This window comes from Thunnus thynnus, chromosome 9, assembly GCF_963924715.1.
Source record: "Thunnus thynnus chromosome 9, fThuThy2.1, whole genome shotgun sequence".
NCBI classification, from domain to species: Eukaryota; Metazoa; Chordata; class Actinopteri; order Scombriformes; family Scombridae; genus Thunnus; species Thunnus thynnus.
In genome coordinates, this window is record NC_089525.1 from 33,890,731 (window position 1) to 33,908,120 (window position 17,390).

Consider the following 17,390-nt stretch of genomic DNA (forward strand, 5'->3'; position numbering starts at 1 on the left):
TTTTTCTCCTCCTGCACAGAAATATTTTTCCAGGCTTTCCAGACGTTTCTGTTTCCCTGGAGGAAGGCAGCGGGCTAAAGGAGGATAAATATTTAATCAGCGCTGCTCTGGAGTTTTTGCTTAATTAGAGGAATTCTGCTCCTGCCACGAAAATGAACAAAAATGACTGCTGGAGATGTGAAAACCCGCAAAAACATCAAGGAGGATGATCACAGACAACCTCTAATTATTATTATTATTATTAATATTATTGTTCTTATCATTATTATAATTATTATGGATCCACGATGCGGTGCCGACTTTGTTTAAATATGAAATTAAAGATTTTATAGCAGTGTCAAATAAAACACCCACCGCAAAACAGCGCTTATTAGCAGCTTTCCCTCCACTGTGTGTGTGTGTGTGTGTGTGTGTGTGAGCGCCATATGTCCGTGCGTAAAAGGAAAAAAGAGAGAGAGAGAGAGAGAGAGAAAGCGCAAATTGGTGCCAAATGTGCGCGCCGCCCGTGTCAGTCAGCCTGAACGCTGGATGACAGAGGAGATTATTCCACATGAAACCAGTTAATCCCACCAAATCTGAAGAAGTCTGTGAGGTTGGAGGAAGTGAATACAGATTTCTGTTACTGATGAGGTTTCAGTATTACAGTCTCACATCCACAGAAATGTTTCTGGAGCGGGATTTTTTAGGCCTGTGCGGCGGAAACAGCAGCGCACGGAAGGTTTAAATAAAGGAGATTGAGCTGCTTCTGTCTCCGCTGCTGCAGCCTGTCAACCTCAACAATTCATTTAATCATTGATTCAGGCGTAAAAAGCCTAAATTCCTAAACAGAAGTGACAGAAGCTGCCAGTGCGGTGACATTTGTTTGAGGGATTTGTGCAGAAACAAGAGTCAAGTGTTGAAATCAGGCAGAAATGATGCGTAAATCAGTAAAAAAAAAAAAAAAAAAAAAAAGACTTGTGAGTCGTGTTCTGCAGAGAAGTGGTTTTTATTCCACCACATCTACAGATTCCTTCACTCGCTGCGGGTGAAGAAGAGGTTTCAAGACTTCAATCATGACTGAATATTGGACAGAAGCATCTTTGACATCCTTCCTGTCTAATTTCACATGTCAGTCTGTTTGTTCTAAATGTCTCAAAATGTCTCCGCGTGTCCGTGATGAAGCCCGTTTGCACCTTCAGCAGTCAGATCTGTTTATCTCATTAACTGGAATCTCTGGGTTTTTTTTTTTTTTTTTTTTTATCCACTTTAAAACTTAAATTTAAACGTCATTTTTTACAGTGCGCGCGGCGAAACACGCGGAAACCCTTATTTGGATCGCGCTTTGAAAAAACAATGACGTAACGCGCGACTTCGGCCAATGAGACGCCAGAGGTGCGACCAATATTCAAATGAGCTGTCCTTATTCGGGCATGTCCACGCCCCTCACAGGTCCACGCCGGTCCCCCGGGAGCTCCAGAGCCCCGGACCCGGGAGAAGGAGCTCTCCGCCGGGACAGAGGAGCCATAAAGAGCCGGGGAGGGAGGGGATGAGATTTCTCGCTGCCCAATCCCCCTTTTCCCCCGGGAGCAGCAGCCTTCCACGGTCCGTCCCTCCCTCTTGTTTGCTAATCATTTCATTTTACTCCTTTTTGAAGCGGTGGCTTGTTTTTTTATCCCACTTTTCATTTCTCTACAATCCGCGGCTGCTCGCCTCCCTCTGATCCCGGCTCTCCCCGCTCCGTTCTCCCGGCGTCAGGCTCTCCGGATCCCGGCTGAATCTCCTCCGTCTCTCTCTCTCTCTCTCTCTCGGCTCCTCTGAGATGCTCTCCCCGCTCTGCGCTCCTCTCTCCGCCCTCTTTTAACTTCACAGAGACGCCGGTTTAAAGACCGGGCTGCTGCGAGCCGGGGCTGGGATCTAAAACAACCCCGGAGAAACCCAGAGGGATCCGGGGCTCTTCTCTGGATCAGGACCCGGTACTTTGGGGAAGCTCGCTCTTGTGTACCCCCCCACCCCTCCTCCTCCCCTCCTTCCTCCTCCTCATCGCTCCTATTTTCTCCACCTTAATCCAGGTGGTCCTTTGGCTTTTTTTGAGTGGCTGGTACGGGAGGATTATTCTTCTTCTTTCTTGTTTCTGGTGAAGACAAAGCTCCCAGAAGGACACTTTGATGTTCTCCATCCAGGACAGCCTCCCCCGGGGGGCCCTGACCATGAAGGAGGAGCCGCTCCCCACCGGCATGACCCCGGTCCGCTCCTGGATGCAGGGCGCAGGGATTTTGGACGCCAACACAGCGGCCCAGAGGTAAAAAATGTCACCAAAAAACCGTCCAACTTTTCATCTGTCGGCGCTGCGGTGCCAATCAGTTGATTAATGCCACAGTTAGAAAAACTCCAGCGTGAAGGTGAAAGTGGTGTTTGCATCTTCCAGGATCCGAGTGTGACATGCAGGGATCGCTTCGGTCTGCAGGGCGTTAAAAGTTACATTCAGTCAGGCGTTGAAAGCTTCCGCTGCTGCAGAAAGAGTTTACTGTCATTTAACAGCAGAGAAAAATCACTGAAACATCACATGAGCTGCAAGAAGTAAAACACTCAAACCTGCAAACTTTTAAAATGACACTCTGAACATTTGAAGAAGGATTTTAACTCTTAAAACGAGGCGACGTCACTTAGTTTGAGTTTAAATTTCAGGAAAAAGTGAAGCAGAAAATTATTTAGTGGAAAAGAGAAATCCTAGAAAGATGAAACATGAACTCTTCACTCTTCTTCTCGGTAATGTAAACCAGCAGGTTTGGAGGTTTTAGCCCTCCTACCCCACCCACCCCAGCCCTCCCTCTTCATCACACCGTTCCCCTCGTTCTCTGCGGCGGATTCGGGTTCAGCAGCTTCCCGGTGCGAGCGGGACACACACACACACACACACACACACACACACACACACACACACACACACACACACACACACACACACACACACACTCTCCTTCTTCCACATGTCGTTAACAACCAAAAAACTCAGCGCGAAATAAGGTTTACATGTGTCACACCGCGGCTCTGATCGTTCATTTAAACACATCTGACACGCGGTTTGGTGCCGCACGAACACGCCGCGCGTAAAGAGCGCAGCGGGCGGAGCGCAGAGCTGCACCCGCCGCGCGCGCCTCCTCACCGGGACTCTGCAGAATATTTAAAGGCTCGTTTAGAGAAGAATTAAAAGAATAAATACGAGACTATTTATTAAAAAACACACGCAAAGATTTTCTCTTATAGATTTACAATTTCTAAGGCGGGAGTCTAATTTGGGAAAAATATGAATTTAATTGATATTTTATTTATGAAGCGACTCGAGCGGGAAAAACAGCCGAATGTAAACTGGGTCACAGGTTAAATTAAAAGGAGAAAATATGATGAGGTTTGACCTCCGCAGCGCGGCAAACACGCTGAGCTTCACTCTCACATAAAACCACTTCAACACATTTAAAGACATTAAAAATAGAAAAACTATTCAATTACAAGAATAGAATCTGAATTACTAAAAAACCCACAAACAGTAATTTAAATAGTAAAACACATGTGCAGCTTAAAATGATTCAAGTCAGAAAATTCTCTTTTGTCTTTGTGTTGAAGCTTTAAAGTTGTTTTTTTTCCGTGAAAAACTTTAATGACGGCGGTGTTTTTAGGGTCTAAATTGCTAAAATGTGTCTCCGGGGGGAGACTCAGGTGAGCTGGAGAGAAATTTGAGCGCTTTAACACAAATAAATCAATGTCGGATTTGCAGCGCAGCCTCAGGTTTAAATCAGCTGAACAGCAAGAAAGAAAAAAATCCATCAGCTGCTGCTTCAACAGTCAGAACAACAAGCGAACTCACATCCACCAGCAACAGGAAGTTAAAATACGTTCAGTTCAAAAATATGTTTCTGCTCTAAAAGCTGCAACAAGCTTCAGTTAAATATGCAGTTTGAATCATATTTTAATCATAAAATGAAACAAAACTAATGAAAACACACAGTCAGTTCAATTTCTCATGTGAGGATGTTAAAATCTGCAACACGATCAACTTTATTGATCAAATATGTGGAGACACACACACACACACACACACACACACACACACACACACACACACACACACACACACACACTGTTAGACTTATGAGACAAACAATCAGCTTTAACATAAAGATACAGATATTATAAGTGTGGATATATTTACTGTACATGCAGACAAATAACATCTAGTATATAAATCAGAGCTGCAACTAATTTAAATATTTTCATTTTGAATTCATCAGTTTGTCCACAAAATGTAAATAATAATAATAAAAAAGTCTTTCAGAGTCTTTTAAATGTTTTGTTTTGTCCAACAATTTAATAATCATCCACCGGTGACGTTAAAGCAGCTGGAAACAGAATTTTTTTGCCATTTTTGCTAAAAATAAAAGAGCAGAATGCAGATGAAAGTGTTGCAGCAGGTTTGAATGTTGGTCTGGTTGCTTTCAGAGCAGCAGAGTGAATATTATGTATAATAAGTTATGTGTCTGCTGATAGATGGACAGTTTATGTGCAGCCCTGCTAACACTTATAAACACATTATGTCACTTTAATGAATGTTAAACAGTAAGTTTATTTCATTTATTTACCACAAAAAGTGACAAACTTGCATCTGAGCTTCTTTGTGATCTGTAAAATACGTCGTTTTCCTTCTTTAAACTCTTCCATTCAGATGAATAAAAACCCTTTAATGGAGGGAAAAATGGTGAAAACTAAAGCAGAATAAAAGAGCAGGAATCCTTCTTCCAGACATGAAATAAGTGTCGGATGTACAGAGAAGACAGCAGCACCTGCAGTCAAATTACAAAACCACAAATTTGTCTCAGAGGGGTTTAAAAAATACGACAGTCTGTCTTTACGCCCTCGATTCAGATAAAGAAAAACTCTGTGAAACATTTAAGGTGTCGTGATGTGAGATGAATCATAATTAAACTGCAAGAAAGTCCAAAAAAAAACTGTGGAGGGAAAGTTTTTCTGGACTGATGAGAGAAAAAATACAAATATGAGGCATAAATATGAGGAGGACATGTTTGTTTGAGGCAAAGTGAAGCTAAAGTGACTCCTTTTATTCTGTGTCACTGTTAATTTCAGGTGTAATTTGAGTATTTTTGAAGGTAGAAACGTTCCCGTCCTCCTCACAGCCTCATTTATTCACCTTAAAACTGCACTTAAACGTCTCATCTGAACATTAAAGAGTAAAACGCGTCTCATGAATCAGTAACTTTGACCCTGAACGGATGAAAATGAAGCCTGAAGCTCCTCAAGTCTGCTCTGATGTTAATGATTCAACACCAAGTGATTTTTAGCTCCGGCGTGTTTAATTAAAGGACGATATTAAAACGTATTGATGTGTGCACACATCTCTGGTGTCGTATGTTTGAAGCTGTTGCTTTTTGGAGGGAAAGCTGCAGATTTCTGCTGGGTTTTTTTGAGGAAGCAGAAAGATAAATAATGAAACTTTCAGCTTTTATTGTTTTGCTTTCTGCTGGGAGTCACAGGAAGACGACGCTTTAAATCATAAACGCAGAGTCAATTTGATTCATTTTGTCCAAAAAAATCACAGATTTTTCCTCTGAGGTCTTTGTAACGTCAGACGCCTTCGATCCCTCAGAGCAGATAAAACTCTGGATTCTTCTTAAAGTTGGAGTTTAAGAACGTTGATGACTGTTGTTTTTCTTATTATTCTTATTTTCTGTTTGTCTTGAATGAACGTTTCTTTACTTCAGAGCTCCTGGAGGTAAATGTGTCTTTGTTTGCATATAAAATCTTTACATCTTCTATAAAAAATGTGCATTTTGTTAACGAGCAAACAAGAAAACACACAAAGAAGGTGTAAAAAAAAAAAAAAAGGTAGAATCATGAGCAGGAATTGTGTCGTAAAGAAGAAGAATGATAATATCAGGTAAATAAAGCTGAAACTGGACGTTTCAGATGATTGAAGGTTTATTTTAAAGGGATTTAAGTGTGTTAAAGTGAGAGAAGATGAGCTGCTGGAAATAAATGATTTAAAGCTTTTATAGAAACTGGAGAGCGAACAGATGAAAATGTGATTTTTGTATTTACACATTTAACAGAAGAAACATATAACACATAATATCTGCTTCATGTGTTGAACATTCAGTCTCATCAGCGTCGCAGCGTCTCAGCTTCTTCATCGCAGATTAAAACATTATTTTTTTTATGTGTTTTGGGCCGTTTTGGCTTCATCTGACAGCGGTAGAGGAGACAGGAAATGAGGAGGAGGAGGAGAGAGAGGAAGAGAAAGAGAGGAAGAATGATGTGCAGTAAAAGGAAACCTCAAACCCGGAGACGTTACAGTAAATATTACAGCAGGACTCCCCGAGATCCAGCAGAACTTTCACAAAAAGCAGCTGTTTCTCTCAGATCATTGATCACTTTACAACATTTCATTTACATTTTTATTGATCTTTTCTCATATTTTAAATTCACACTGCTGCAGATATTGTTTGGTTTGATGCAGCAACAAGTCGAGTTTTACATGATTTCACAGAAGAAGATATAAGATACTGAGGAGCACATATAAACTGCTTCTCTCTAAAGGAGATTCGTAGCCATGAATACATTTTTTTCCCAAAGTCCAAAAAAAAAAAAAAAAGAGTCCCATGAGGAAATCTCGCCTGCCAAACTACCTTTTGATCTACTAATTAAAATCTGTCTCCACCATCCTGAAAATCCTGACTTTCAGATATTTTTCCACAGCCTTAAAATAATCCTGGATTGGATGTCGAGCGCTTATCGTCGATACACCCGGTAGATCCAAACATCTTCCCGACGCTGTCCGTCTCTAGTTTGTGGTTGTAAAGTTTCACGAGGCTGCGATTATCCAAGAGGTCACTATAGGTCATTTTATACAATGAGGTCAAGTTTCAAAAATGAAATGAAACGGCTGCTGCGAGGACGAACATCATCACACATGAATACAGTCGGACTCAGTGAATCCACAAGAGTCTCAGATTTACAGTCAGACTCAGTTTATGTGAATCTAAAACTGTTAATGGACCCAGAACGCAGAAATATGTCAAAATAACACATTTATACTGCATGCAAACTGCTAGGATCAGCATCAAGTGGCTGTAAATGTCTGTAAAAAGGAGCCTTGTGGGTTTCCGTAGAACCCGTTTTCATTCAGATATCTTGAGGTTAAAGGTCAACGGACCCTGCTAACATTTAGCTTAACTCTGGCGCGTTGTTCCTGACCAGCTAGCAGGACTTGGCCGCTTTGATACCAGAATCTTCACTGCAGCTTTAAATCGGAGCCTCTGAGACGCAGTAATGTGGTGCGAGGGCGTCGACGCCCCCGCAGGTCTCTGAGGGTTAAAGACGACACTGATTCTGCACGTCTGACACTCTCGTGCAGGTCGGTTAGACTTAATGCAGTAGGATTATATATATAAATGTAATATTTCCACAAATTGTATTAAAATATTTCTCATCACTCTCAAAAACAAACAGCTTCTTGTCATTGATGTTTTGTAGAAAGTAGAAATGGATTTAGACAGTTTTTACAGGAAGAACGTTTAATAAATAACATGCTAATAAAGAAGCTAAATTCAGTGTAAATGAAGGAAAATGAGTCTTTTTGTTCTCTTCAGACTGTGACTGTGATTCTTGTGCAGGTCAGTTAGACTTAATGTTGAAGATAATATATCAGTGTAATATTTTATGTTGTGTAAACGTGATTTATATTGAATTATTGCTCATCACACATAAAAAACAAGCAGATTATAATCTTGTAATTGATGTTTTATAGAATCAGAAACAGATTCTGGTGTAAAGTCAGTGATGCATGAAAGGTGCTGCGTCCAGAACATCAACTTCTACAATGATAACATTTTATACATAACTTCTGAAAAACTAGAAATAAACAGCAATAAATGAATAATTTGGTTTGTGCTGGAAAACAACGACTGAATAGAAAGAAAAAGCTGCATTTGGTCATAAATAGACAAAAAAAACCATGATTGTAAGAAGAAAATAGAAACGAAATTCAGTTTAAATGCAGTAAAACGAGTCTTCATCAGCTGAGCGCTTGTGTCTGTCAGGTTGTTGTGAGAGTCGCATCCTCTCGTCTTCTCATATATATTTGTTGAATCACGTTTCCACCTCTGCAGACCTTCATTCACCTCCTTAAACGTATAAATCCTGCAGCAGCTGAGCCTCAGATCACAGCGTCAGACGTCATGCGTGAACTAAAACCACAACAAACACGACAGAAATGAATATGAATGAAGAAAGTCTGTTCTGATATAAATCAGCGACGGATCAGTGATTTCCATCACAAGCGTCTTTATGAACACTTTCTCCTACATGATGTGTCGTACTCTGTGTTTTTACATCATAAATATTTTTATTCTCCACATGTTCGTGTTTTATGTGTCTGACACACGTGTGTTAGAGATTAACTCCACCTGTAAAGTGTTGACGGTTCACAGGTGCTTTATGGAACACATGTTCACGCATGAAAAGCAGAAAACAGCTTCGATATTCAAATTCACATGTGGGCTATTTCTCCTTCCTTCTTTTTGTCCTGGTAATGTTGTGCAGGAGGTCAAAGGTCACCTGTCAGTGTGAACGTGTGACTCTGAAACACGTGTTGGTGTTTATTGAGAATCAGAAAGTCAGAAGTTTTCACAAACATGGAAAGTAAAATATCACAAAACTCATCACTATGCTGAGTTTAAAGAGTTTAAAGTTTGATTTAAAATGATATTCAGATCGATATTGAATCTGCAGTGATTGAACCGTGTGTGATAAATGTATATATATCTAATATGACTTTATAAATATCCTGTAAAAAGCTTTTCATTGACAGACGGCAGCAGCACACAGAACATTCAGTATAATAACTGATGGAGTAATTCAGGGTGGACCGAGCTGATAAGATAACAGCACAACGTGACAAATCTATCAAGTGCTGGAAAGAAAAAAGTCTTAAGTGGACGTGAAAACACTTCAGAGTATCAGCATGTAGAGTTGTTGGACTTTTATAAAACAGGAAGCAGGATTTGTTGTCTGCTAACGTTGAATGGTGGAAGTCAGTGACTCTTCTTCTTCCTCATGATCATTTTAAACTCATCGCCGTTTCCCCGTAAACGTCCCGTCACGTCTGAACGAAGCTTTACGGAACATTGATGTGAAAAATCTGCGTCTGAACGACAAAAACAGACGAAGAAGAAGAAGCCAGAAATGTTACGTATTCGTATATATATGTTGTCTGAAAAGGGCGAAATGATAAGTTTTATTCTGCAAATGCAGAAAATACAGAAGAAGAAGAAAAGTAGAAAGAAACTCCAAACTGTGTGTGTGTGTGTGTGTGTGTGTGTGTGTGTGCGTGTGTGTGTGTGTGTGTGAGTGTGTGCGTGTGTGTGTGTGTGTGTGTGTGTGTGTGTGTGTGTGGTTTTACATTCTGTATATAATCGATATCTGTTCATAAACTCTGACGGCTGTTTCACAGATAGATCGATAATTAAGTTTGCATCGTGTTCTGTTTAATTTTGCAGCTTTTTGTCGACTGAAACGTGATATTTTAATAAACTGAAAGTGAAAAGTGTCGACTTTCGGTTGTTATTTCCTGTTTATAAAAGCAAAATATATAATATAATATGAAGAAACCTTTTAATGATTCATCAGCTCATAAAACATGTTTTTAATAACAATAGAAAAGAATCAAACTTTATTGTGCAGCAGACGACATATATAAGCAGTAACATGTACGGTAACTGATGAGTGTAAAGTTGACTGTAGTAAACAAGTTAAAGGCAAAAACAGAGAATAAATCAACTAATCTGCTGCTTCCTGCGTTCTGTAGCTGCGACGCCTCCGTACGAACGTTTCCTACGTCACAGTTTGCAGCTCGGTCAGTCGTGAGCTGTGAGAAAGTGAAGAGGTTTTTCTTCCTCGTTCAAAAAATAAAAACTGTTATTTGAGTGATTTTAAGGCCCTCGAGAGGTAAAACTACACAGGACGTCCTGACAGCCGAGTGGTTTATCTGAAACCTTCCTGCTTCAGTACCAGCTGGGTTTAAATCATCATCGTCTTCATTTCGCTCTTTAGGATGAAGTTGTTGTGCAGATGTTTGTGTGTCTCTGAGAGGAAAGATCACTTTGTAATTGAGTCCTAAAAGTTTAATTAAATATTTTTGTAACAGCGTCATACTTTTGTGATTGAGACGACAGAAGATTCATATTTTGATAAAATCAGACACGAGAGAAACATCAGAGATGACTGACGTTTACAGTTCAAAGTCTAAAATGTTGTATTTTATGATTTTATTATTATATTTAAAAAAACAAAACACACACACAACACAAACTGAGAAAATGTGGCAACAAAAATCCAAATCTTAGAATAAAAATCTGTTTCTAGACGTGATCTGAAACCTGAACGCGTCTCCTTTTCACTTTGCTGACTCTCATTTTCTGGAAAGTTCACAAAAATTTGTAGTAAAAACTGGCTGCAATAATTTAACCCTTTGTAGCAAATTTTTTACTCTTTTTATGAAGGAAAAAAAAAGTAAAATAGGACGTTTAGGACTCAATAACAGGCAGAAATAATGTGTTTAGATGGAGATTTTTCAGGCGTTGGCAGGTGTGTGAAAGTCAGTGTGTGTATATGTGTGTGTGAGATAGATGTGTGTGTGTGTGTGTGTGTGTGTGTGTGTGTGTGTGTGTGTGTGTTGAAGCTTCAGATGAACAGATTTCCCTCGACCCTCCCTGACACTGCTGTGGAAAGAAAAGAGAGAGAAAAAAAAAAAACGGAAGAAAAAAGACCGAGCAGAGTGAGTGATCCTGCCCTCTATACCTATCTTTGTCCTCCGGGGTTAAAGGGATGAAGGGGTGATGGGGAGGGAGGGGAGGGGGTGGGGGGTTGGGGAGTCACATGCTGAGTGGGGGAGGGGTGGAGGAGGGGAGCTCAGGTAGGGTGGAGACGAGGTGGATAATCGTCGACCTGGGGATTCCTCGCTTCATCCGTCATCGACTCAATCATCGGGGCGTTTGGCGTTCCTCTCGGCGCTCCCTGGTGGTAGGCGGTGGACGGGTGGGTGGGTGGCTGGTTGGGGACGTGGGAAAGAAAAAAAAATTTGTACGCAGAGACGGATCCTGAGTGTCTGGCAGTGATGGATCCTGGCGCTGAGAGACTTTGTATCAGAGTTGAGGAATGATGGAGAGGTCAGCCGAGGCCTCCGCTGCTCACAACCTCTTTTTTTTTTCTCTTCTTTCCTCCTCTTTTTAAATGTCTTATTTTTCCACCCGGGTGAGAAAACATGCACTTCCTACTGCATTTGCATTTGTCAACACCCTCCCTCCCTCCTCCTCCTCCTCCTCCTCCTCCTCCTCCTCCTCTTCTACCCCCTCCTTCCTCAAGCACGCACAATTAAACTCTCCTGAACGCCGCCTTAAAAATGTGTTAGATAATTAAACAGTGTCAGCCTTGTTACTGTAAATTCCTCTTGAAAGCTTGCCACCGCCGCCGCAGCCGTGGTTGAAGTGAAGTTGACTTGGGTAAATAAACCGTCGACACTCGAGCGCGGCTCTTTTGTCTCTTCGCAGCCTCTGCTGTATGTCAGCCGCCGCAGGCCCGCTCGGATAATCAGAGGCAGCGCTGCAAAAAAAAAAATCTGCAAACAATTAACCCGAGCTGCATCTGAGAGGAGCAGGTGACCAGACTAATGGGCTCAGAGTGTGTGTGTGTGTGTGTGTGTGTGTGTGTGTGTGTGCATGCTTTTGTTACCTCAGTGGGACCCTCTCTGGTATAAACACCGGCCTTGTTGGGACCAGTAGTCTTCATGATGAGGCAAAACGTCATTTCTGAGGTTCCTGGTTAAAGTTTGGTTTGAATGGAAGTCAATGCAAAGTTCTAACAAGGATTATTTTTTATTGCAATATTCAGGTAGTGAATTCATTCAGTGTGTGTGTGTGTGTGTGTGTGTGTGTGTGTGTGTGTGGGTAAAGGATGTGTGTTTTGGAGGAAACAGCTGAGTAGAGGAAACATACAGCTGCGTTTTTCTGGCTCTTCGTTCATCCTCAGAGCTAAAATATTAAAACATCACACCAATAAAAAAAAAAAAAATTCTAAAAAATTCTTCTTTACATCCAAATAAATGTGAAGCCACATTGAATCAGAAAGACTGAATATCATTTTCCCCCCCAAAAAACATCTGGAAACAACTGTTTGACCAGGACAAGTCAGATTTACTGAACCCTGAACGCATCACAGTTTAATGAACAAAGGAAAGTTTAAAGTTTTGTTAGTTTTAGTTTTACTTGTTATGACAGTTTGACTCACCAGATTCTCTATTTTACACCTTTATAAAGACTTTCTGTTTCCTTTCCTTTCTTCTCAGTTTCTCTTTTTGTTTTAACGACTTGATCAGATCAGATTTCATCACTCGGCCAGTGAACGCACCACTCCGACCACATTTTGATTAATGAGTATAAAAGGATCACAAACACTTCTGGAACAGTTTAATTCACTAAACTAAACAGCTGTTTTACATTTTTCATGATGACATTTTTTTGCTTTTACAGCTTTTTTCTTCCTTTTAGCAAGTCGTCACTTTGTGTTCAGATGTCACGCAGAGCGAAAGAATCGATAACTTAACAGAATCAGAACCAGAAAACACTTACTGGACCCTGAATGCACCACAGCAACCAGAGTTAGATGACTAAATGAAAGAAGAGGCTCAGTTTAATGATCAAGAGCAGAAAAACAACAAACTCAATCAATAATTCAACACCAATCAATCATTATCAGGTGATATACAACACTGATAATCAATATTAGTCTCAGTGTTGTCAGTTAATCAATGAACAAACGAAGAAAAACTGAAACAATGAATCAAATCACTCAACACATTTCATTGGAACAATCAGCGATTTTCTTTTTATTCTTTTTATTCTTTTTATTCTTTTTATTATTTTCTATTTTGCTTTAATTCTATTTGAGAAAAGTAACTGAAAGTAATCAGATTACATTTATAAATGCATGTATTTATATTTTCTACAAGTTGTTTTTCTGCAGGAACAAACTGAGACTTTCTGTTGTTTCTCATGATGATTTGAGGGTTGTGGCTCCATCACAAATGCATTGTGGGTGGTTTTCGGTGCGGCGGTGGCGGTCCACTGTGGGTTCGATGGCGGCGGCGGCGGCGGCGGTGGTGCCGTCGGGTAGGAAACGCCCGCTGACTGATTTCCATTTGTGCACCTTAATAGTGTGTGTCATTCCTAATTAGGGCGACTGGCTCGGGGAAACGGTGGCTCGATGCTGGAATGGCTGCTCCTGTCATGCTGCAATTACCAACAAATTAGTCTTTAGACTGAGGGGCTTCTGCACACACACACACACACACACACACACACACACACACACTCCTGACTGACTGTGTGTGTGTGTGTGTGAGCTGTATGTACTAATTAGTACATTCTGTGAGGTGTTCAGTGTGTGAAAATGCATCTAAGTGTAAAAGCAGACGAGGTTTTTTCACGGACGTCAAACTCCGACCTGCAGCTGTTTGTTCTGCAGCTTCACCTTCAAATCAACAACGTTTACATGAATGCAGCTGCAGCTCTGCTGCTATATTATATATGTATATATATATATTTATATATATTATTAACTGGTACGAGGGTCTGAGGACAGAGGCCTCCGAGGCTTCACAGATTTGTGATTTTGAGCTGTAAAAACAGAATTCATTAAGCTGTAATACTTAATAACACTGGTTAAAGGCTGCAGGTTGTTCAGCTGTTAATCAGTGTGGTAATTTGATTAAGTGTTAATTTGTTTTGTGATACTTCATGCACCAGTAAATAACAATATACGCTGAGATGACGGAGACCTGAAGGCGCCTTCAGACTGTGACAACGACGACGTCGACGGTGTCAGTTTATCAGACTGTCACATGAAAAAAAAGTGAATAAAAGTAGAGACGCGTCATCAGCTGCAGCAAAGTCACACAAACTGCTTTTAGTTTCACCTCCATCGTTTAGTTTCATGGCAGTTATGAGATGTGTTCTGCATCGTCTCACGTCGTGTCCTGATTGGTTGGTTTGTAGTTGTTGGTCGTTGCAGCGTCACATTGTGAGGATTCAGTTTTGAGTTTTGACTATTTGTTCGCTTTGAACTGGAACTGTGAAATGTTCTATAATATTTATACAGTATATTCAGAGGATTATTTAAATTTTGTTTGTTTATAATTATAACAATTTAACCTCAGGCTGTTATAGAAATGTTTGGTTCTGTTTTGTAGGGATGTTGGTCTGTAACGACCTTTTTGACCTAGTTTGCTTTCCGTACATATGACACAAACTCAGGACTCAACACTCATTATAAGACTTTACATTGTAAAAGTGCAGTATGTAAGTTAAATATGGTGGATTGTTGATGAGCTTTGGTCAGACGCTGTATGGACGAGGGAGAAACACACAGCTGCTGGAATATCAACAGTAGAAGAAGAAAGATGGACACAGATCCAGATAATAAAACGTCTGTTGTTTGTGTTTAGTGTGAGACGTTGTTGTCGGCTTCATTTGTTGTACGAACAGTAAACTGAGGATCAGTATGAAGTATTTACTACACGATTAGTTTGATTTGATGCAGAGAAGAAGAAGAAGAAAGATGTGAAGCAGGAAGAGAAGGTGGAGAGATTCTAACTTATTGATTAAATTGATTGATGTTTTGATTCATCGATGAAAACAGCAGCAGAGGAGACACACACACACACACACACACACACACACACACACACACACACACACACACACACACACACACACACGCGGCCTCCTGTCTTCTAACCGTGTTTCAGCCTCAACTCATTAGTTCATATTACACGGCTAATAAGAGCTAACCAAACAGGTGTGTGTGTGTGTGTGTGTGTGTGTGTGTGTCTGATTGAGTAAATGTATTCCTGCATAATTGTGCAGCCCTGCATAAATCAACACACACACACACACACACACACACATGCAGTACTGTACATGAACAATATGTGCATATTTTAACCGTCCGAACTCGACTTCCATCGCAATTAAAGAGGACGGCCTGATGTGTGTGTGTGTGTGTGTGTGTGTGTGTGTGTGTGTGTGTGTGTGTGTGTGTGTGAACATGGTTCATGTGAGCGTTTTCTGAAGGTTACGGTTTGGTTACGTTTACTCTGTTATGTTTAGGAGCTGATCTCGTGCTCATGGTCACACTTCCTTTTACACTCTTTTAGATTCACTCATTATCTCTCTCAGTTGATTGATAGATCATTAATCTGCAACTGTTTTGATAAACAATCATTTTAATAATTTTTTCAAGCAGAAATGCAAATTATTTGCTGGTTGCAGCTTCTTAAATGTGAGGATTTGAAGCTTTTCAGTGTCATACGTGAAATCTGAAGTTATAACAGGCACTTTTCACTATTATCTGACAATATATAAACTAATCAATGAACCAACTGCAGCCTTAAAATACATGTAAAGCACTTTACAATTGCCCTCAATGTAAATGTTGTATAAATAAACCTGCATTGTCTTATAATTTGAAAAGAGAGCCACAGTTACAAATGTGATCATAGTTCAGTGAATCCTGCAGACTCCCAGCGTGACGTTCACGTTGTTCACGTTGTTCACGAGCTCCAATATGTACGGATGGATTTGAGAAGTTGACATTTGGAGTAAAGAAGGAGAAAAAGTAGTGAAATCCTGCTACTGTAGTTTGTTTACGTAGCCTCCGGAGCCGGAGGAAGCTTCCTGAAGCTGACCAATCAGAACAGAGTGGGCTCATCAGGAGGCGGGGCCTTAAAGAGACAGGAGCTAAAATGGCCTGTTTCAGACAGAGGCTGAACTGAGGGGCTGCATAAAGGACCAGTAGAAGATAAATAAGGAGTTTTTAACTGGAAATCATGTAAAGATATTCCAGTAGAGCCCCAGAATATAAATATAGAGCTGGAAATGTGCAGAATATGTAAAAACTTAACTCAAGGTCACTCAGGAGCTTTTCTGGAGCTTTGGACCAAATCTCACCATCTCCCTCAGTGGATGCAGTTTGTGATCATGTGACCAAAGTATAGAAGAAAGTCTAGAGGTCCACAGCAAGTGTGTGTGTGTGTGTGTGTGTGTGTGTGTGTGTGTCTGTCTGTCTGTCAGAGTGTGTTTGCTCTGAGTTTGTTTCCCACTGAATCAGATTTAAACATCCACCGTTTATTTGATTAACATCCTGGCAGCCAAACACACTGAGTGTGTGTAAGTGTCAGTGTGTGTGTGTGTGTGTTGTACGGCTCATTAGGCCGGCGTGTGTGTGTGTGTGTGTGTGTGTGTGTGTGTGAGGCAGCAGGCCACGCTGGTTAAAGACTCAAACAGCGGTCACACTCCATCTCTTGTTTGATTAATGTCATGGTGTGAATGTGTGTGTGTGTAAGAGTGTGTGTATATGTGTGTGTGTGTGTGTGTGTGTGAACGTCCAGTACAGTTCAGTTTTTATTCTCAGCTGCAGCTCGTCAGATTTTAGACGAAACTGAGACTCAAATTAAAATTTGTGTCTTTCTGTAAAGGTTCAGTTCACGTAAATAACATGAAGACAAGGTGTAAAAGAAACATGAGACACTATAAAAAATACACATCAACGGGATTTAAAAAGAGTAAAAGAGAGATTAAACAGAATGATAAGACTTAGAGCAGAGCTACAGTGAGAAATACCGCATGTATAATTTGTCCTAAATGTAATTTAATAAAAGTCAGCGGTAAACAGGAAAGTCTTCAGCCTTGAGTGTTGGAACAGTTTTCTGCAAATTTGTTCCAGATAAATAAAATAAGAAACATATTTCCTCTCTTCCCTTCGTCGAACCGTCCAGTCAGATAGTTTTTACTTTCAGAATTTCATTCACCTCCATTGTTTTCAGGGTGGAGACAGAAAACGTCTGAACACGTAAACCAAAACTATCTGAGCGGACGGATGGAAGATAGAAGAATTAACTGTTTACCTCCAGATCATATCTCCAGCTTCACTACCGGCAGGTCTTAAAAAGTCTTCAACTCAGTTTCCATCACGCTCTTTTAATGACGTCATCTCGTCTTCTTCTTCTTCTTCTGCAACGGTTTAACGGCGTCGACCACCTGCTGTTTATCTGCTGATATTCTCACAGCAGCAGATGATGGAAACAAACATTTTCTTTTGATCATTCTGGTTAGAATTTGCACAACATTTAGATGTAAAATCGTCCGGTAGCGAGGAAGCAAAACGTCTCATATTAATTATTAAAAAACATCTTTAAAAGTTTGAAATTAAACTTGACTGAAGTCTCGGTACAGGAGTAGTAAACAGTCGTTCAGTATAACACCTTGAGCTTTGTTGAATGTTGTGTTTGG

The 17,390-nt window shown here is 40.5% G+C and overlaps 1 protein-coding gene across 5 annotated transcripts in view; it reads left to right on the forward strand.

The window, feature by feature from the left end:
- Nucleotides 1-1,054: 1,054 nt before the first annotated feature.
- Nucleotides 1,055-17,390, forward strand: part of LOC137188635 (transcription factor COE3-like) — a 171,418-nt gene continuing 155,082 nt past the window's right edge. For 3 of the 5 annotated variants that reach the window (XM_067598214.1, XM_067598215.1, XM_067598216.1), the window contains exon 1: nt 1,058-2,278. In XM_067598214.1, the coding sequence (XP_067454315.1) occupies nt 2,145-2,278 (134 nt within the window). In that variant the 5' untranslated portion in view covers nt 1,058-2,144. Of the gene's footprint in view, nt 2,279-17,390 lie in introns of all 5 variants that reach the window. The other 2 variants (XM_067598211.1, XM_067598212.1) reach the window with 1 other exon arrangement.